This window comes from Lissotriton vulgaris, chromosome 7 (genome assembly GCF_964263255.1).
Source record: "Lissotriton vulgaris chromosome 7, aLisVul1.2, whole genome shotgun sequence".
Taxonomy (NCBI): domain Eukaryota; kingdom Metazoa; phylum Chordata; class Amphibia; order Caudata; family Salamandridae; genus Lissotriton; species Lissotriton vulgaris.
The window spans coordinates 1413323667-1413345933 of record NC_141695.1 but is presented as its reverse complement, the minus strand read 5'-3'; the positions used below and the strand labels follow the sequence as shown (position 1 = coordinate 1413345933).

General features: G+C 46.4%; 1 protein-coding gene across 1 annotated transcript in view; it reads left to right on the top strand.

The window, feature by feature from the left end:
- The window catches only part of LOC147705746 (uncharacterized), a 327579-nt gene extending 306216 nt beyond the window's left edge, over positions 1–21363 (top strand). The window contains 1 exon segment of the mRNA XM_086929556.1: positions 20495–21363. Within this exon segment, the coding sequence (XP_086785682.1) occupies positions 20495–20564 (70 nt within the window). The 3' untranslated portion in view covers positions 20565–21363.
- Positions 21364–22267: the final 904 nt, after the last annotated feature.

Below are 22267 nucleotides of genomic sequence, written 5' to 3'. Positions count from 1 at the left end.
TATGTACCTTGCATGTGCATCCAATATAGAACAACAATTCAAGGTCCCCCTAGTGACTTCTCCAAGCATTTGTGAATTTAGGCCAACATGCATGTGTTTGGTATTCAAGGTTTATAAATCTAGTTTATAGCGCATCCTTCATCAGCTCCTGAATCAGGGAACTCATTTCAGCAGTATGATCCCCTCTAACGCTAGTGTAATGGTCTGTGACAGAATATTATCAGGGGGAAACAGCAGGGATACAATAGTTGCATCAAAACATATAATTTAGAGTTTGGCTGATAATTCCAAATACTGAGCAGAGTAGGTGGTAATAAACTGTGAGCGTGCACCTATGTCTGATTACTCTCAATGATTGTCTTTTTCATTGCTGATAGAATTTTATAGTCGGATGTAAGATTCCTGAGGAACTAGGTTACAGCCCAGTAGCTGTTTTTTATAGAACCCTGTAGCAGAATCCCCATTAATGTGTGCAGTGTTACGTCTTGCTGTGAGACTTAAATCATTCTGTTTTTAGTAAGATAAGCACTGGGCTGGACAGTGAATTATTATGTCTGTTGTCTGTTGTTTGACTGCTTAAAGCCTGAGTCTCTACCCCCAGACTACCTTGTTGAGAAACCTGTAATTGCTCACCCTCACTAGCCTGAGAGTCAAGTTCGAAAGGGGTGTACTTGGCACCCAGTTTGTAAAGCCATAGTAGGCGTACTGCAGGACCCCAATGGCAATCACCCCAGTCACCACCGTTGTGGTCCAGGAGCCGCCTCTTGTACTGTGGTTCCCCCCAAATGGGGTCAGACAATGACCTTGAAGACATTGAAGACAGGTAATCTTGTTGTGGCTTCGGTTAAAGAAGGTATTTAATAGCACATGTAATTTATTAACAGTCTCCTTAGCTGAACTGATCTGTAGGCCATCTTGAACCGATCATTATAAAATACCAGACTTTTTTTATTGCTTTATTCAAACATATGAAGTTTACAGACATATATGCAGGGTCAAACTATACAGTTTCGTACACAGACTCGTAGTAGACAAGTACAAAACAAAATTAAGTTGCATCACTTGGGTTATTACAAATCCAGTGTTGTGTGGGCTACATTTGTCTAGAACATATACATAGAATACAATGCCTAGAGATTATCCTTGAGATCCTGTAGTTCTTGTCCGGCATATCTTTCAACACAGTCAAGCATGTATCGAGATTCTTTAGCACAAAAGTGTGACAGAGTTTGTTATCCAGCACCCATGAGACTTGCTTTCAAGAGAGTGTGTGTAGCAGGTCTACGAGTGGGGCAATGTTAGTGGTTATGTATCTGTTGTTGCCGCAGAGTTGTCTGAAGTTATCCCATCTCTCTCTCTGAGCCAAGTAGTAAATGGTTCCCAAATATCTTTCGGGCATGAAGCCATGGGCATAAGGTCCCAGAATGCAGCAAGTTGTTCTTGACATTAAGTAATGTCCTGCACCCAGGTGTCTATTTCGGGGTTTCTAGGGGTGACCCAGTGTATTGCCAGCCTGCGTTTTGCAAGTAGCAACACCATAGCTGTGAGACGGCGTTTCTCAGGCGGGTCTCCTCTACGTACCCCAACAGGGCTACCAGCGGTGTGCATGTCAATGAGACCCCTGTGACCGCATAAATAATTGCATACACCACCTCCCAGAATTTGGCTATGGATGGGCAGGCCCATTCGATGTGCAGGAAGGTGCATTGTCTTGCTTGCATTTCCAACATTTCGCTTCTGGGCATAGTCCTATTTTGTGTAATTGCAGGGGTGTGTGATATACCCTGTGTATAATTTTTAAATGAATAAGTCTCAACTTGTAGTTTGGGGATAGGTGTCTAAGCTGGGAGCAACATCTGTCTTTGATTCATTCAGGTCCGCTCTCCCCTGTGCCAAAGCCTTTGGGGTGACAAATGGGGTGTGAGATTGTGTGAGGTCGTATAACCTGGTGATCAGTTTTTGAGGAGACGGGTTGATGAGTATGTGCTCTAGTGGCTGATGGGAACGAGGGGTGCAGTGTTTTGCAGGCGGCTCTGAGTTGATACTGCAGGAGTAATTCTACAATAGGTACTGGATTGCCTACTTGAATTTTCGGTGTCTCTAGGAATGTGTCCTGCGGGTATAGGTCACCTAGTATGAATAGGCTGGTGTGCGCTATAGTACCTTTACCTTGAAGAAAAGGGAAATGTGAATGATGTCCAAGTGGGGTGGAGGGTGCATATAGCAATGGGGTCTCTACATGTTTTCTTAGACGCTCCCAGGCCCAAAGCAGAGTCTCAACGGTATTCACTTCACCAGTCATTCTGAGATAGGGCTTGTATATTGCGACATGTAGAGGGATGGAGTACACCACGTCTTTCTCAATTGCCACATGTGGTTGAAATGGGATGGGGTTTACCCAAAAATGGATATATTGGGCTTGTGCACACGTTGCATAAAGTTCGAGGTTAGGAGATCCCAACCCTCCCAGCTCACCCATTGTTGTTTTCCAGCCCACACCAGGGCGATTACAATGGAACAGAGAGATTTGAAAAAAGCTTGAGTTAGGGGGATAGGTATATTTGCAAATAAATATAGGAATTTGAGGAGGGCAATAATTTTTGTTATGGCTACTCTACCAGCCAGGGACAGTGGAAGAGCCAACCAGAATTTTGATTTCTGCTCCAGCCAGTCCAGCAGCCCACCGAAGTTCATGCACCAGATTTCCCGTATGTCTCTGCTGAGCACCACACCCAGGTATTTTACAGCACCGTCAGCCCATGTGAGCGGGAACTCTAGTTCAATTTCTAGTGGGGCGTCAGTTAAGGGCATGAGTGATGATTTGGGCCAGTTAAACTTTATGCGAGACATTCCACCATAATGGAGAACTTCTTGCAAAACCAGATTCAGATTTACACCCAGTTTACAAATGTACAGTGTGATATCATCAGCATACATTGAGATAATTATACTTCTATCTGTGAACACTAGCCCACTGGCAGTGAGGGGTTCCATCGCCACTGCGAATAGCAGCGGCGAAAGGGGTCCACCCTGTTGGGTTCCATGTGTTATAGAGAATGGTTCCGATAATAGTCGGTTTGCTCTTAGGCGGGCTGTGGGTTTAGTATAGAGCAGGCTAATAAGCTTGATGAAATTGGGACTGAATCTTAACCTGGGTAGTATAGTAAACAAGAATGGCCATTCCAGGGAGTCGAATGCTTTGGTAACGTCAAGGAATGCAGCAAAGAATGTGCGTAAGTTATGGGTTGTAGATCTGCCTGGAATGAATCCAGACTGGTCTGGCCTGGCAAAAAGCAGTAGGAGCGGCTGTAGTCTATTAGCAATTAGTTTGGCAAGAATCTTAACATCGACGTTAATTAGAGAAAGTGGTCTGTTTGAATTACAAAAATGTGCTGCCTTGTCAGATTTTAGGAAGGAGATAATCACTGCTTCTCTCATTGTGGGTGGAAAAGAGCCATGTGTAAGGATTCTTGGTATACTGCTAGCAGTCAGGTCGCTAGCTCCTCCGCATATGTCTTATAAAATGAGGTTGTCAGCCCATCTAGCCCTGGGGCCTTCTCACCTGGCAAGCTACATATGACCTGTACTATGTCTTCAGCTGAAAATAGTGCACCTAGACAGACCCTATGGGCGTCGCTGAGCCAGAGCAGTTCAATGGAGTCTAAATATGTCAGCAGCTCAGGGTGAGGGGCACTCTGTGTGGCCGTATATAATGAGGAGTTGAATCTAGTGAGATGCGTATGTGTGGCTTGCTGTCCTCTGATGGGAGTTAAGTCATTGTCAAGTAGTTCAACTATGAATATTGTGGATGTGTGTTGTTTGAGTGCATTTAGGAGGGCATTACCCGGCCTATCGCCTCCACCGTAGCTGCATGCTTTAGCATTCTTCCCCAGGAAGCGGGTCTCTCTGTCTGCCTCTGCCCTGAATTCTGAGAATTTCTCCCGCAGGTTTGCGAGGTGTGTAGGTGCTCTCGATTGATAGGACCTAATGTCATGCTCCTGCCTCGATAGTGTTGCTCTGATGGACTTCAAGACCCCTGATTTCTTGCCAATGCATGCACCTCTTATAACTGCCTTAAAAGCTTTCCACAGAAGAGAGGGAGATTCTACAGACCCTTCATTTGTGGAGAAGAACTGGGAGAGTTCAATTCTGATTTCCTCTCTAAATGCTGCATCTAGGAGAGCGTATAGTGGGAGATGTCAGCTGAACGCACAGGGTAGAGATTGTGGTAATACCCAGTGCAGTATTACTGGGCATGGTCAGAAGGTGTCTATGGTCCAGGATGCAATTTCACTTGTTACACGCCGGTAGTCCAGTCTGGACCAGGCGCTGTGATGTGAAGTTATTAATGTTCCCACCCTGGCTTCTGGATTCCTGATACGCCAGATATCAGTAAGACTGTGGTCTTGTATAGTGGTGTTCAGTTGCTGAATTGCCCTGGGGTGTGGGCTGCGGGTGGCGCCAACCTTGCCCACTTCATTTTGTGAGGGAGGTGGTCCCTGCCTCCCGTTGCCAGCACCTTTGCCCATACGGTGAGAAGACAATTTGGATCGTCCACATTTGGACCATATATAGCCACCAGGGTTACCTGCGTGGACATTAGTGTACCACTTAAAATAACATGGCACCCTTCTGGGTCAATTTACGTGTGAGAGGTTGCCCAGCCCATTCCGATGCATAGTTAGAGTACAGAGCTCAGCTTATCTCCTCCCAGTACCTGCTGTGGAGTTCGGGGTCAGTGCCGCACTTCAGGTGGGTTTCTTGCAGGAAGCACAAATCGATGCAATGTCTGATTAGGTATGTGTGCATTAGCCTTGATTTCCTGAAATCATTGAGCCCTCCTACGTTCCAGGTAAAGAATTTTGTCTCAGTCATAGGTCAGTAATGGTGTTGTGTAGTGTATTACCTATTCGGTAAAAGTGCACATTGCAACAAAAATCTAGGCATTTGATTCTACTAACATTACATTGCAGATGCATGCAAGACTTTAAAGCAACGTCTACATAAAGCAGGTTGTGGTCTACTGTGAGCATATACAGTATAGTTAACGACTTTTTGTCTGAGAACTCTATGAACACTCCAGCCCACCCACCTCCTACACCAATCCCCCAATTAGGTTGTGTTGTGTTACCCACCCCCACACCCTTTCTCCCCCATAACCAAAAAGCAAAAACACATGGGGAAACTCCCAGTGGGGCTTGGGTTGCCGGCATGATCCCAGCCTAGTGGCAGGGTGGCCGGGCTGAGACAATTTTTTAGGAACCCGCCTAATGTGAACGTTACGCCAATATAATGGCAGAATAATTGGCTACCCCTGAACTCGGCTGGCACTGCAACCAGAAATGGTATACTGTATAAAATTACACACAAAGCTTAATAATCTAACTGTCTAGATCATAATAGTCAACTTAGTCGTCAGTGAAGAAATGTGACTGCCCTTCGTGAATTATTTTTAGTTTGGCTGGGTACAGCGATGCTTATGGGAAGGAGGCATTCTGTAGGATACATTTTGCCTGTGTGAATTCTCTACATGCTGCTTGCACCGTTGGGGTGTAATCTGGAAAGAAGGAGAGGGAATTTCCCTTGTGATTTATTGGGCTTTGGTGGTCTCTGGCGGCTCTGAGAATCGCATCTCTATCTCTGTAATTTAGAAGACGTGCGATTATGGGACATGGCGGAGTACCCACCGGTGGCCTAGTGAGCGGTGAGCTCGTTTGACTATCATGCATGATGAAAGTGCCGGCCCAAACAGTTCGCATGGCCAATTTTCTATGTATGGTTTCCTTTTCAGGATAGCGGTGGATTCATGCAGGCCAAGGATTGTGAGGTTGTTGTGCCTCAAACGCACTTCTAAGTCCTTGTTTTTTGCTTCGATTACCGATAGTACCTTCTCCATTTGAAGTAGTTGTTCCCTGGATTCAGCTTGAAAGTCTTGGGTGTCTGAAATTCAGTTTTCCAAGATGTCTAAGCAGACTTCATGAGTGTCTACCCGTTTTATAACCTTTTCTAGGTTTGATGTAAGCACATCAATCTTACTGTCTATGGTTCTAATTCTTGAGCGCAATCCTCAAGATATTCCCCAGAGTCTTTGGCCCTAAGGTCAGTGTCTGGCTCCGAACCTGGGTCGATCGTGTGAGTTTGGTGCTTGTTTTCAAAGGGGAGTCTAGATTGTCTGGGGTCAGTCTTCCCCATAGTGCCAGGTGGTGCGCTCACAGCACAGGACAGCACGGGCTTTGCAAATGGTACCCCTTCAGTGGCACACAGCAGGCCTGTATGCTTCAATCCGACACAGCTGTGACCCAGGCACCACTACCTGCAGCATAGTTGTCTTTGATACGCCAGCAAAATGACCCTGTGATTGATGCTTTTCAGCCTGTTGTGTCTAAAAGCCCAAGGCTTATTTCAGTTACGAGCACAGTGCTAGCGGATTTGAGGGAGGTTTACACGCGAGTGGGTCTCCGAGCAGTTGAGGTCAGAGTGTGAGAAGTTGGCCTGATATGCAGTGCTCACTATTCTAGTGACCACTATGTATCAGTCCAAACAACCCTTATTGATGATTGGTTGTAAGTCAACCGTAGACCAGCTATCCTAGTAGCGTGGACAAGAGCAGTCTTTAGGCTAGACTCTAGAGGGCGTGTTAAGCCAGCTGTTATACCATCACATATACCCCTTGAACACCAAGTGAAAGGACACCACACAAGGGTTATGAAAATAAACAGTGTATTTATTTAGATCACAACAGCCCTGTACTCTTTATGAGGACAGGGTACTAAGCACACAACAAAACTCTTTCGAAAATACTTTAAGTTGCACAATTTACACAAATGTCCGAGGGGCACGAAAAACCATATACTCTAAAAGTGGAATGCGAAGTTACTAGCAGGTAAGTACTACTCTCATAGGGTTTGGAATCGCTAGGACTGGACTACTGAACCTTCAGATTGCTAGCAGGAGGCCTAGGGGACTCGGGTGCAGAGTGTGCACTCTCACGCGGGATGCGGGACAAAGTCTATGGATACTAGTAAATGCAAAGTTAGTGTTCTCGGGCGAACCCGACTAGGTAGGTCAAAAACGAAAGTGGATCTAAGCACTTAGAGAGTTGTTCTACGCTGGAGCACCGGGGTACTCGGTTTACCAAGCCCAGGGGCTGCGGCTGCATAGGGTTCAAGTGTCGTCGGAAACCCTCGTTGACGAACCAGGAGCCTGAAAGAAGAAGTTGCTGGCAGGCGACCAGTGAAGAGATTCGGATGGATCCAAGCCTGGATCGGAGATGGAAGACACCTGTAAGCAGAGGGGACCAAGTTCTGAATCACTAGCCAGTGATTAGATGGGCACCAGGATGGCACCGGATGGAGTCACCTCGACCAGGTGAGTGGGCGACGCTGGGCTCCGCAGTCTCACGGACCAGGAGGCATTGTCGGCAAACAGGATGGAGGTGCGAGCTGTCCCACGATGGTTGCTGCTGTCGACGTCGCTGGACCCAGGATTGGGGCAACAAGTCTTGGCAAATTCAAGCCCACGCGGTGGACTCAAAATGGCGTCTGGAGTGGACCAGAAGGGTCCGGGGTGCTCCTCTTTTGGAAGGGAGCAAGGGCCAGTCTGGAGCAACCAGACCAGCAGTGTTGTTGTCGTTGGTCGTCGTCGGGAAGGCCACAAGCCAGCGGGCTAGTAGCCAGACAACGCGGTGAGCAGCAAAAAGCAGAAGGGCCCCACGCAGATTTGGTGGATGCTGGAGGGCTGAACTTCGGTGCTGGAGCTGCTCAGGGTTGGGGCTTCTCGGACCCCAAAGCACTCACTCGAGGATCCCTCGGCGGTCGTGCTGGGCAAGCGTCGTGCAGTCCTGAAGATGGCCGGTCCCTCGAGGTCTCGTCGCACCCACGGGTCTCAGCTGAGCTGACGATGTGGGTAGAGGTCAGAGGTGCCAGGGAAGCCGGTTCTCGTCGAGCTGGGCAGTCTTGATCCGGAGGAGAGACTTACAGCAGACCGCGTTATCATGGAACAGCTATTAGGACTTGGTTCCGCAAGCTGCAAACGGGCTCAGCTCATGCCAGAGTACCATCTCACACGATTCCAAGCACTCTGCCTTCAGGATTGTCAAGGCCTGTCATAGGAGTGACTGATAGGAATACGGGTGTCCATTTTAGGGTTAGATATAGGTATACTATATCTAAAGCAAGGGGTGATTACACCACCTCGCCCCAGCTGTCGTGCAGCCAGTTGTGTCAGATTTAGATGGCCAGCCAGGGGTGGCATAATACATGCTGCAGCCCCTGGTAGGCCCTGGGTACACCTATGCCCTGAGTTACAGGGTCTGATAGGGTGGCCCAGTACCAATTGGATATGTACCTAAGGTACATGGAATCCATTTTACAGAGAGAGCAGTAGGCCTGGGGTCCTGATTGGCAGGGCCCCAGGCCAACTAAGTCGGAAAACCAGCAAAACACCAGGCAAAAAGTTGGGGGCAACCATAGTCAAGTATCCACCTTCCTACACAGAGTAGCCCCCTACGCCCGAAACCCTGGTCTCCTGAGCTATTTACACAGCATGGAGAGGGAATGGAAGGAAGCTTGCTACCTCACCACACACGGCTGCCTTCACGTCCACCACTGCTACAGCTCGGAACTTGGGAAGATTGTGCGTTGCACGTACCACCAGCCCAAACACAACCCCCTGGCCTTAAGGGCACCGGGTGGGGTTAAGACCCAGCCAGTAGAGAGTGCGCAAGGCCTCGCGTCCACCTGACCCGCACACGCACTCACTGCACTTAGAAGCTCCTTTGCACTGCTGTAATCTGAACGTGAGGCCAGTCGATCATCAGCCGGTGCTCCATGTCGTCGCAGGTGCTCTCGTTCCTGCCTCCCTGCATCAGCTAGAGAGGAGTGGGTCTTCGCCAGAACTCCAGCATCCCATATTCGGCCTCCGCGGGAACCTCTGGACATAGGCAGTCACGCAGGTTCAATCGCGCCGCAGCCCAGGCATCCCACAGGACCATGGGATGGCAGCCGCCGGCGGTCCAGCCTCAGTGAGCCACTTACAGGACCTCAGCAAACGGGTATGAAGCGAAGGGGAGCCCAGGTAAGCACAGCACTCGCCGCTTGGATTTGCGTGGCCATATTGCCGCTCGCACCAGGCTGCAGGATGTCGGTTCGATAGTTTGAACTGGTGTCACGTTCCCAACGGCAACATTACGCAGATTCAACTGTCAGCATGTGTGGGTTGCTGCAGCTGTTTTGCAGTACCGAATACCAAATTAAAGATGTCGATTCTGTAGGATTGATGCTTCCGGCCAGCAGAGCCCCTGTAGAAGGCGGCCATTCTGCAGCTTGGCGAAGCCACGCCCCCATAAAAAACAGACATTATGTACAATTTTATGTAATACACAGTTCTTTGACAGTTCAATTGGGATGTATATAGCAAGAAGTAGTGAAGAAGAACTAGTGAAGTAGTGTGGCTCACTGGTTAGAGGCGGCAGACCCGAGAGCAGAGGACGGCCCGGGACCAGGGTGCGATCACACTCGGCAACTCTGGGCATTAGCTTGCCTCATCTTCACTAACGGCCCCACCAGACCGCCGGGGATGCCTGGTCTCACCCTGGAGATACCCATTAAGGGACCATCTCTCAGGGAAGCCAGGAAGGGTTTCGCAGCGGTCGAAGCGCCTTGGGACCCTACGGGTAAGTAGTGCGCTATATAAATGCCAATACATTTACATTTACATTTACAAGAAACCAAACGTGAAGACAATGCACATCATTCTAAACATTTTAAAACAATAGATGAATGAGGTGGTATAGGGTGTTGTATATATGGGATATGTAGCGTGACGGTGTCCATATTAATACCAAACATATAAGCAGACCCTTAAATTTCTCAATCACACACATCTTCCAGGAAAAGAGAGCACCTTCTCAGGGGACCTTTTTTCACCACTTTGTCTCCAAAACACACATCCTCAGGGGAGGTACTTTATAATGAAACACAACCTGTGCCTAAGTAAACATAGTTGTTAAGTGGCCCCAGATCATGTTTAACACTTTCTGCCAGTTGTTGTGTTTTAGCCATCAACTCTTTGTTTTGTGGCAATTGTAGTTTCACTTTTGTATTTAAGTGTAGCTAAAAATGCCCAGCAGGCAACGCTCAGTTGACTAAAAAGCCAGACGTAACTGAAGGTGTCACATATAGCATTGGGCAGCTACAAGTTGGACAGTTTATACTTCACTGTGAAGTTGCAAACTATGATTTGGATAGTGTGTCAGTGGACTTCTATGGACTCTCGCTGAATCTCTACTGGAAGCTGGATACCACAGACTAAGCAATTTATATGATTTGAAGCTTAGAACAGTACACAAAAAGCACAAACAAGTATACATCACACAGCTATACAAAGTATTATTATTATTTTTTAATTCACAAACGAAAATATATAGAAACATTGGAATTTTAGGTTAAAGGTTGGATCATGTAAAATATTTGGTTTTATATCTGAAAGACAAAGCAATATGCTGGACTGTAGCACACCACTTAGTATTTTTTTCTCTTAATGCAGGTTCTCTTTTTGTTGGCACATACGAGTGCTTCATTTGAGGCCACTAGTTTTCCATAGTAAATTTTGTTTACTGTACGTGCACTGTTGTCCATAAATTAAGCTAAGCGTAGCAACCTAATTTGAATCCTTCAGTTTTAAATTCCATTACATTTACAGAGGTGTCCAATGTTTTCACTGAAACCTTTTCTTTTTATATATCTAGAATGTATTAATCTGCCAACATTATTTCATTTATTAAATAGTTACAGATCCCCTGAAACTTCCATTGTCTGTGGAGCCCAGGTTAAGAACCACTAGTCCACGCTGTACATATAGATTATTTATGCATCTTCCTCAGGATTGGATTTTAACGATTGATGTAGAAACCCTATCAATGTGGGACAAAAGCATCATCAATGTAAAGACGCAATAATGAGAGTGGGCTTTGCGTTGGCAATCCTTTTTGTTCCTCTATAATACTGCTGCTACATTAAAAACCAACATTCTTTAGATACTACCAGGATAACAAATTGGAACACTGCAGACTTTGAATACTGCATATCTTTTGAGCTTGCACTAACTTTCAGATATATCTGAAATTTCATATTGTATACAGCCAACTCCTGTTTTAAACATTGTTCATTTCACATTGCAATAAAACAAGCACTACTCCGTTACCCACTTGTTTTGTAGCACCCAGGATCTTTTATTTGAACATCTTCAAACACTTGTTTTTTATAGGTGCAATGTTAACAAATATATAAATTCATATTAAAAAAACAAGCATTTACAATGCAATGGTTTCGCCTTTGGAAAAGTTAGAGCTATTGGCATTGTAAATGACAAATTTTGTATTTATGTGTTGGTTTTGAAAACAGATAAATAAATGGCATTGTCATTTACATTGCCATTAGCTTAATCTCTCGCAAATGTGAGACCTGTTGTACCCTACGGACGAGCTCAGCAGACAGCAATTACTACCACACACACACCCCCAGAGCCACACACACACCCACCCAGAGCCAGCCACACACACCCAGAGCCACACACACACACACACACACACACACCCAGAGCCACACACACACACACACACACACACTCACACACCCAGAGCCACACACACACACACCCAGAGCCACACACACACACCCAGAGCCACACACACACACACACCCAGAGCCACACACACACACCCACCCAGAGCCACACACACCCACCCAGAGCCACACACACCCACCCAGAGCCACACACACACCCAGACAGCACCATACATACATCTTAAAAGTACACAATCCGTTGTGTGTCAGGGCCGATGCCCCGCACACCGCCCTACTCTACACACGCTAACATGTGCTGCATCAATGCCCACAGAAGAGTGCCACAGCCCAGCCACCGCCCTGCATCTCTGGCGCTGCACAGATAAACAACTGTTGATATATGTGATACCAATGCAGCAAACCCGGCTGCCGTATCATTAGAGACAGGCACGCATCCTTTTATCATCGTCCTGCTATTATAATGCTTCCTATAAATTACTTTGATGTGCCAATGCCGTTCCCACGTTTCACGTCTCTACCAGGACAGGTCCCACCAACAGGGTCTATACCCCAAAAGCTTTACTGTCATCTTTATGATATTGACAAAATGGGTGCCAAACAGAAGGTGGGTGGCATTAATCTATGTAAGCATTTGGAGACAAGTCAGCCTGCACTATGAGTCATTGTGATGCAGAAAGAAGCAGGCAAACTCTTCCTGATTTTCATGTTATAACCATCCAGTGCTTAATTTGAATAATAACAATTACTCGAATGTACATGTTTGTGGGGTGGATGGGACGGAGCGGCTTTAATACGCAAAAGCACACAGCTCAACTGCCGCTGTCAGACGGGAAAGACAAAATACATGTGCCAGAAATCCGATCCCGGGTCACTAACTATGTAGCACATTTGTTCAACAAATAGACATGTTTTCTCTTTTAAAAGCGTGGGGCGCACTAGACTCCTGTCACAACTGGGGGTTGTGAAGTGTCAGACGATGCGCTGAAATGTGAACTTTTCCTGTTCTGGTGCTTTACTTCTGTCACGTGAAACACACGAACCACTGATAATGGACCTCGATGCTGTAGGCGTAGGGTGTTGGGCTGGAGTACCGCTAAAACCCTACACCACAGATTCCCAAACTCCTCCTATAATGGTCTGAATTAAGACTAAAAAATATGTGTCCATGCCTCCAGCTCGAACTGTGATGCACGATCAAATCCTTAAGTATAGTTTGTAACCATAGCTGCACATGCTCCTGGGCAGAGTGCATGAAGCCCCTCCCTGTTTAGGAGGGAGACTGGAGACTTTGGAAGCATGTTTTCATGACAGGGCTCTCCAAAACGCACTACTATAGCTCTTGCCTGGTCTCTCCGAGACCCATCTGTCTTCTCTGTAATCAATCCTACATTCAGGGCAAAAAGAGAAGCCCATATCTCACCTATTCTGGTCACTGTTCGCTGCATGCCCATTGAAACCAGGCCCATATACAAGGCGGCCCTACACACATTCACACCTCACTACCGAGTGGAGAAACCTAAGCTGTCTGGAGGCCCCAGGCCATCGCGATATACAGAAGTCCTGGTGCTCCACCCTCCAACCCTTAGCAAAGGTTCACGGTCTAATCCTTCACAGGAAATGGGACAAAAATATGACACCCCTCACCTACATACCACCGCCCCACTGGCGAGCTTCAAAACGGAGTTTTAAACCCTAGACATTTCCCCTAAATGTCCCCTTAGTTAGCCTTTCCAATTGAAATGTGCTCTCACATCTAATATCCTCTTAGTGAACCTCTCCTACGTCCATTTTATTTGAACCAGTTGATCACCTGCTCGCTGCTCCTACCTACGTCCTCGAACTGTAGTTTTATGGCTTATTAACGATCTGCTATTTTGAATCTTATGTAACGATTTACTGTAAAGCGCCCCAGTGCCTCTGATGAATGCCCGCGCTATTTAAAAATGTGAGAATACATAAATAAATAAATAAATAAATAAATAAAACTCCGTCCCTTTTGTGAACACACTTTACTAGAATGGATTGCCTGTGGTAAATGTACTCCTCCGCCTCTCCTTAAACACCTCCCCTTTCAGGGGCGCCCAAAGTTTGCGTGTGTGCATTTATCGGATGAGGGGGTCTGCACAAAAAAAATCTGCAAAGACGCCCAGCCAGGCATGGCTCATTAGGGCTTCCGAGAAAGACGCCGCTTCGGTTTTTTGCTGCTACTGATTGCGAGAGTCCGTAGTCCGGCCTCCTCCGTCCCCTGGCGCTATCGAACCCGTGCCAGGAAACGGCTTTCTGGGGCAGAACAAAAGCTCTCCTATTTGACTCAGCAAGAATCAGAGGGTCAACGAGGGGGCGGCGTAGTGAATACCTTACTTAAGACGTCTGGATCTCAAGCCCTAGCGCCCCCGCATTACAGTACACATGCCACGTGTGATCGTTGACGAACCTGTTTCTCCGCCTGCATCATTAAGTCAAATGCAAATTGCAAGCGTGTGGCTTAGTCAGGCAGAATAATGCATTAAGCAGGTTAACAGAAAACAACACAGTACTGAACACACACATCAGACAGCTGCATGTCTGTCAACAGTTCGCTAAGTGTACGCTTAGATTGGCACGTCATATAGGGTACAAAGATATGTGCACTGGAAGAATTAGCCGAAACTTTAAAACTTTGTGCACAAGATATTCGGTGTTTTAACTCGGAGCAAACATTTCACCATCTCTGTTCCCACTCAATTAGGAGCCAGCAAACTGGCCGATTGGATTACCCTGGGCGATTCATCAATTGCCCCTCCAACTTTCAGCGGGCACTCGCCAGTTTTGCTTCAAAACTTAACGAGAGAAGCTAACATGTCACTGCATTCTCGGCGCAAGCTGACTGAAGCACGTCGGGACACAGAGAGGATTAAAAAAAAATAAGCACATGGCCTGCATTTCCTGTGGGCGGTTAAAGAGAAGAAATACGATGGACTGCTCTGAGTGTCTACCCAGCCTCGACTCAGCAGACAGGGCAGGGGATCGCATTTCAGTGACATGTGGTGGAAACAAAAGGACGGTGCACTGCACGATTCTTGTGCAATGTTTCGGCGCAGGCTAGTTCCAAACAGCTGTGACTCACTGAAAGCATGCCCGGCACGGCGACTGAAAAAATATTACAATCTGCTGTCCCTGTTATGCTTTGCCACTGATGTTTACTCCTAAGCAGGTAGTGCGCACTTCTACAAAAAAGTGCAATCATGCAAGGGTTACAAACTATGGGGCACAAAGCAAACAGCTGAAATATGTCGGCAAACCCCACCTGGGGCAATAAAGGTCACCAATAATTGAGGTGCAACTGCCCCTTAGACACTTGGGTTCCGGCGCTAGTGCACCTGCTGCACTATCGGTAACTACGACCCTGGTTAATACAGTTAAAAAGAACCGCAAAATGCCACCAAAATAACAAGCGTGATACCATTTCCCCACTGTGATAACGTTTTCTGCATGGGGAACGGGCACACGGAGAGCGGGAGGGGGGGCAGGGGCGGGAACGGGCACACGGAGAGCAGGAGGGGGGGTTGGGAACGGGATAAAGACAAAATTATTAAATAAACAAGCTTCACCCAACCTACTGGCCCTTAGAATGCTCGAGCACACAATACAGACCGTGCAAGAGATCCTTTCCAAAAATATACAACCTAGCAGCCAACAGGAAATGTTAACCAGCATTCAGAAAAGAAAAATAAGTCAGGTCCCAGGCGGCAGCCAATCACAGCGAGGCCCGGGGAATGATGTCACTGGGATGTCCCGGCCGGCAGATTCGGGGGCGTGTTTTTCGCGCTCTCCCCTTCCCATTGTCTGGAAGGTAAAATTCCAGCCAATGGGAAGAGGAGAGGGCGGGACTTAAAAAAAGACACGGAAACGCCCCCGAATCGCGTATTCACGGGGAAAGCATGATTGACAGCCAATCTCTCCCAATGGCTAGCCTCCATTTATGAAGCTAGCCAATGGAAGACAGAGGCGGAACTAAGCCCCATAGTGTAGGATCATAAGATTTCGCCCTGGGCGGAGCACCTGCTTCGCAGGTGCTACGGCCAGGGCGAAACCTAATGATCATGATACTGTCTGCGGTCTGAGCTTTCAATACTATTTTTCCCATGTAAAACATAGCTATACATGTATCTAAAGAAACTGCATGTGCGCCATGGGTTTATCCCTAACTGTTCCGCTAAATCAAAATAGAAATATAAAGTTATTTGATCTAAGTTCTGGCGACCGAGCCACTGATTCTTTTGATTTTTAAAATATCAAGGTTCTATGAAATACAGGGTTGCTTCATTTACTCTCCTATTTTTCTCTAAAATAGAGCAGATTTTTGCCTATGGTTGAAGTGAAGCAATTCCTCTCAAATGAGAGTCAGACCTATAAGAGAGAAGCAAGATAGGCATATCAGGTGAACAGAGTGCAGCATAGCAGTGTTGGAAACTTCACTATCTGTCTTGAAGTGGTAAAGCATCCGGAATGTAAGGCGCACAAATTACAAATGACATTACATTAGCCAGTGTTTACTCGCTTATCTTCAAAGGGGCCCCTGGGTGGGTCAGGTCCTGCACACATTTATTTTAATAAGAGGAGGGCGCACAGGGCCCCCCGGTGGGCCAGGTCCTGGGGGCATTTTTTTAAAACAGAGGTGGGCGCACAGGCCCCCCCTCTTAGGGCATATTGAGCTCCAGGAACACCGCCTACACAGGACCTTATTAATGAAAAAAGGGGGGTGCACGGGCCCCCCTCCATGAGCTCTATAATCACTGGGGACCACCACCTTCCAGGGGCAATCACACATTGTTGAGGTGGTCACGTGGACCTCCTGAGCCCTGGGGACCAAACCTCCCCGGAGCTAAATAACCCAAAATTGGGGGCCTGCAGTCCTTCCTGGGCCCCGGGAACCACCACCTCCTGGGGCTAAATACAATTTACCAAGCATGGGAGACAGGCTGCAAGGCCTCCCTCTTGGGCGTTCTTGGCTCCAGAGACCACCACCTACCTGGAGCAGCCCATGCACAAGAAAGGAGGGGGGTGCCAAGACCCCTTCATTGGCTCCCTTCCTGAAGCCATGCATGGCCATGTGGACCGCTAACCCCCCAGGGCCAGATCCTGCTATGTTCCAGGGTGCCCACCCCCAGGACATAGCTGTTTGCTTATGCTTGGCAGGAGCTTTAACAGCTCCCGTCAAGCATAAGCAAACACTCCAGTTCTAACAGGCAGGAACAGTCAAAGTGCTCCCACCCTCTGGAAGCAGATGTTTCATCTCTTTCCCTGCCTACAGACAAGCAGGCAGGGGAAGAGATGTAACTGTTTGCTCCTGCACAGAGGGAGCTGCCTTTCAAGCAGCGCCTTCAGTCCAGCAATGCCAGCTCCCACAGAAGGCGGGGAGTCGGCTGGAAATGTGGGAGGAACCTCAAAACCAGAGGAAGAGCAGAGAGAGGCAAAATAAAGGTAAAAAGTGAGCAGAAAGAGGCAGAATATGGGTCAGAAGGAGGGAAGATAAAGGTTAGAAATGAGCAGAAAGAGGCAGAATAAAAGTCAGGAATGAGCATCAAGAGGCGGAATAAAGGTGAGAAACAAGCAGAAAGACTCTGAATAAAGGTCAGATACGAGCAGAAAGAGGCAGAATAAAGGTCAGAAACTATAAGAAAGAGGCTACATAAAGGTGAGAAACGAGCAGCAAGAGGCAGAATAAATGTCCAAAATGAGCATTAGGAGGCAGAACTGAGGTCAGAAACGAGCAGCAAGAGGCAGAATAGAGGTTATAAACGTGCGGAAAGAGACAGAATAAAGGTCAGAACAAGCAGAATAGAGGTGAGAAATGAGCAGAAAATACTGAATAAAGGTCAGAAACTAGCAGAAAGAGGCAAAATAGAGGTCAGAAACGAGCAGCGAGAGGTAAAATAAAGGTCAGAAATGAGCAGAAAGGTAGAATAAAGGTCCGAAACGATCAGAAAGAGGCAAAATAAAGGTAAAAATTAGCATAAAGAGGCAGAATAAAGGTCAGGAACTAGCAGAAAGAGGCACAATAGAGGTCTGAAATGGGAAGAAAAGGCAGAATAATGGTCAGAAACTAGCAGAAAGGGGCAGAATAGATAGAGGTCAGAAATGGGCAGCAAGAGGCAGAATAAAAGTCAGAAATGAGCAGAAAAGGCAGAATAAAGGTCAGAAACAATCAGAAAGAGGCAAAGTAAAGGTACAAATTAGCATAAAGAGGCAGAATAAAGGTCACAAACTAGCAGAAAGAGGCACTATAGAGGTCAAAAATGAGCAGAAAGAGGCAGAATAAAGGTCAGAAATGAGAAGAAAGAGGCAAAATAAAAGTAAAAAATGAGAAGAAAGAGGTAGAATAAAGGTCAGAAGGAAGCAGAAAAAGCAGATTTACGGTCAGAAATGAGCAGAAAGAAGCAAAATAGAGGTCAGAAACCAATCAGCAAGAGGAAAAATTAAGGTGAGCATCATGCAGAAAGAGGCAAAATAAACGTTAGCAACAAGCAGAAAGAGCAGAATAGAGGTCGGAAACTGAGCAGAAAGAGACAAAATACAGTTAAAAAACGAAGCTTGGTGAGAATTGCTAAGACCTCGTTGGAGTCTCAACCACTCAGCAAAGGGGCCTCATGGTGCATCACTGGTTGGGTGATGAAGTCCCATTGGCTGCTGAGGGTTGCTGGGGTCCAGGAACCCCTTTTGTTGCCACAAGTAACTACCCTGCAGCAGAATTTTTGTGACTAGGGGTGAGCTTGCCGTTAAACTCCACTCCACTGGTGGGTTGGTGGAGTTTTTGCCAAACTCCATGTTCCAAGCTGGGCGTGGAGTGGCTATACTCCGGACACTCCGCCGGTGAAGCAAGGTTTACCACCCACCCCATGTTACCATTCACGGACTCTCTCACTCATGCACCCACTCGCAGATCCACTAAGAGACTCACACACCCACTAACCTACCTATACAGCCACTCACACACCTTTTTTCAAGGTGACAGGTTACTAGGAAATATAATTTAATTTTAAAAGCTGTAGAAATTTACTGAAAAAACCAAAGGTTACAGAGACGTTATAGCTAGGAAATATAATTAAAATATCAGTAGAAATTCACTGGAAATAAAGGTTACAAGGACATTTTTGTTAGGAAATAGAATTTTTTAAAAACTTGGAAATTCACTGAAAAAACAAAGCTTACAGGAATGTTATATTTAGGCTCGTATTTCATTCATACAAAACCAGAGAAATTCAGAAGTTACAGTTACCTGAGCTAACTATAACTTACGACCCTGCAATACACTGCTTGTGGCTTATGATCTCACGTATTACATCACTCATGACATGATCAGTGACATCACTGATGACATATCAAATGACGTCACTGATGACATCATCCAGTGAGTGTATCTTTTTTCTAAGAGTGTATGGTCATCAGTATTGGTGCATCCTTGTAGATGAAACCAACAACAACCCAGATGGTAGCAAAATTATTATCTTTGTTTCCATGAAATGGATGTTGTGAAGTTCAATGCATGCAGGAACATGGAACTACTTCATAGAGTGCTTTATAATAGTCTCACTGTTACATTCCTTAATCTGGTATCATTTGCAGGGGAAGAGGGGCTTGGAGCAAGGTCAAAGATGGTCATTAAATCTCTCTGGGTTAGGTAAAGATAAATGTTAGGTCAGATTTGGTTGGGAAAGGATTCAACATCTTCAACATCTACATGGCCCTCCACGCTGTCATCGTCAGACAGCATGGGCTCAGCATAGTACCTTACGCCAACAACACTCAGTGCATTCTCTCTCTCACGAAGAACCCCGAAGACACCAGACTCAGCTTCCAAGAATGAATGAAAGACGACGCAGCCTGGATGAGCGACAGCTGCCTAAAACTGATCTCAGAGAAGACAACGGTCCTCATCCTCAGACGCTCCCCAACTGCATGAAACAGCTCCTGGTGGTCCCCTGCCCTCAGAATCCCACCCACCCTGACCGACCACGCCTGGAACCTCAGCATCATTCTAGACTCCTCTCTCACCTTGACCCGCCAGATCAACATCGTCGTTTCCACCTGCTTCAACTCCCTCTGCATCCTCCGCAAGACCTTCAAGTGGATCCCCCCTGAATGCAGAAAGACCGTCACCCACACACTCATAACCAGTAGACTGGACTACGGCAACTCCCTCTACGCCGGAATCAACAAGAACCTGCTACACAAGCTCCAACCACCCAGAACGTCCTCTGAACCCCACAACAAGAGCACATGAACCAGCACCTACGAGACCTCCACTGGCTCCCCATCGAGAAGAGAGTAACCTTCAAGCTACTCACTCATGCTTACAAATCCCTCCACAACGTCGGACCCAAATACCTCAACAAAAGAGTCTCCTTCCACGTACCCAAAAGGAACCTCTGCTCCGCCGACCTCGCCCTGGCAGAGACCCTACTCATCCGCAGAACCGGAGCAGGCGGAAGAGCCTTCTCCTACGTCGCAGCAAAGACCTGGAACAAGCTCCTAGTCAACATCAGACGCTCCCCCACTTTGCACACCTTCAGGAAGAGCCTCAAGACCTGGCTCTTCGACTTATCCGTAGCTGCAGCCCCACCCCACAGCGCCTTGAGACCCTCACGGGTGAGTAGCCCGTTTATAAACCCCTGATTGATTGATTGATTGAATAGATATGTGTCACAGTTAGAACGCTTCAAGTTGTTCAGAATTAATAAAGAGCGAGGGTTATGTTGGGGCAGGACTAGATTTGAGTCATTTCTATGCAAACTTCTGAAGTAATGATGAAGACATGTGTTTTAGCTTGGTCTGTGGTATTGTAGGGCAAGCTATAAGGCAAGGCCAGGGTTACGTTTAAGTCAGTTTGATTAATACCGTTCCTAATAATCTTGATTTCTCTCTACCAGGTTTGGCTTTGCACACCCACAGATGATGCAGGAACTGAAGTTTCGCCTGAGGAAGCCCAAGCCCCAGTGAAATGCTCTATCTGTTTGGATGCACTTTGGAATTTTTCTCAGAAGATCTTAATAGACTTTTAAGCCATTTCTGTCACTTGAGTTTGCCATCCAGTGCTAGGCAACAGACTGAATGTTGTTGGGATTGTTCCGAGTTGCTTTTAACCTATGCCTGCCGTTTACAAGTCAAAAACAGTGTTCCCTCGCTCAGCTCTCCCTACTCTACGTTGGCATCTTGTTATTCAAAAAGGTAAGGAAACGTTCATCAATGACGAGAGATCAGCGCTAACTGAAAGTCACCATCACTTAACAAGTTGAGTTCTTTGCGCAAGCAAACAGAAAGAGCCATTGACTACATTTGCAGAAATGGTCACTCCACCAGTAGGGGTCCCTTGCTCAAAAAGGTAAGATCATAGCTCAGGTGGAAAGCATCAAACACCCAGGACATGGGCATCTTCACTCAACCACAAAGACTTAATTATTCAATGTGTAGATTGCATCACGCAGTGAGCAGAAATCTTATGTCATGCCCCCCAGGAAAGTGTTAACTGCTGCTTCCATCTTTAGTGAACATTAATGGATATTAACTGCCTTACCCTCACCTTTGCCAGATATGTGCCAGCTATTTATGACATAAGAGGTTAAGTGTCTACGTGAACTGGTCTTCTTGGGCTACAGATACTCTGTTTAAAAGGCAATAAGTAGGCTTAGTAAATACCCCGGCACTACCTTTTCACGTGTAGTCTGACAGCCACCCCATGCCCCAAACACCCCTTTAATATTCTGCTTGATAATGAATAAACTATTTTTGCACTTGTTAATGCTTGTAGTATGTTTTTCTTGAATGGACATGTTCATCAGTAGCATTGTGGAGGGTCTAGATTTCCCCAGGTGCCAACAAAAGAATACTGCATTATGAGTGAGGTGCAAGTAGAAAGTGAACAAGATAATGCACTAAGACCCTGCATGTGCCTTTGTTTAGGATTCCCCCGCCAAAACTGTAGATGTCTAATAACCTTGGGAAAATCATAACCCCTTTCCTATAGAATAGGTTCCTCACCTCTCAGCTGAAACACCTGCGTCTTTATTTCCTGTGTTGCTAAAAATATCACAAGGCAAGAAGTTCACTGTTTCACAGTCTGGCCTGAATCCAGTAGTGAACCATGACTGGTTATAACGTGCCTGACTTATATTATCTTTGAAGAACTAAATGGATTGGCTAGGACTAGGGGCAAAGATGAATAGTCCTCTGATTGTAATAAGATTTTAGATTTCAAAGAAACTTTCACTTTGATTGGCCCCAGCTTTTAGCGAGAACCAATACAAAAATCTTAGTTCCAAGGATGCTGTACTTCCATGGACATTAAGGAAGCTATAGCTGTGTATAGATTATATTTGGCAAAGTCGCAAAGCTTTTAGACGGATTTCTTCTTTGAGGGCTATGAAACATTTTGCTATTGTGACATGACTTAACTTCACAGTGAGGAAAAAGTATGACCCCCTGGCTGCCAGGAAGACCTGTACATGGACCAACAGACTGAGGAGGTGTGGAAATTATTTTGGCAGACTGAATCACTCACAAGCTGCAATATTCTTGTGGGGGCCAAAGCCATTACATGTAGATCAAACATCCCCAGAGTTTGAAGAGGTTGAAGAGCAGCAAAGATGCCTTATAGATACTAATAGTTGTAAGGCTACACTCTCACCGCCATCATTATTACTGGT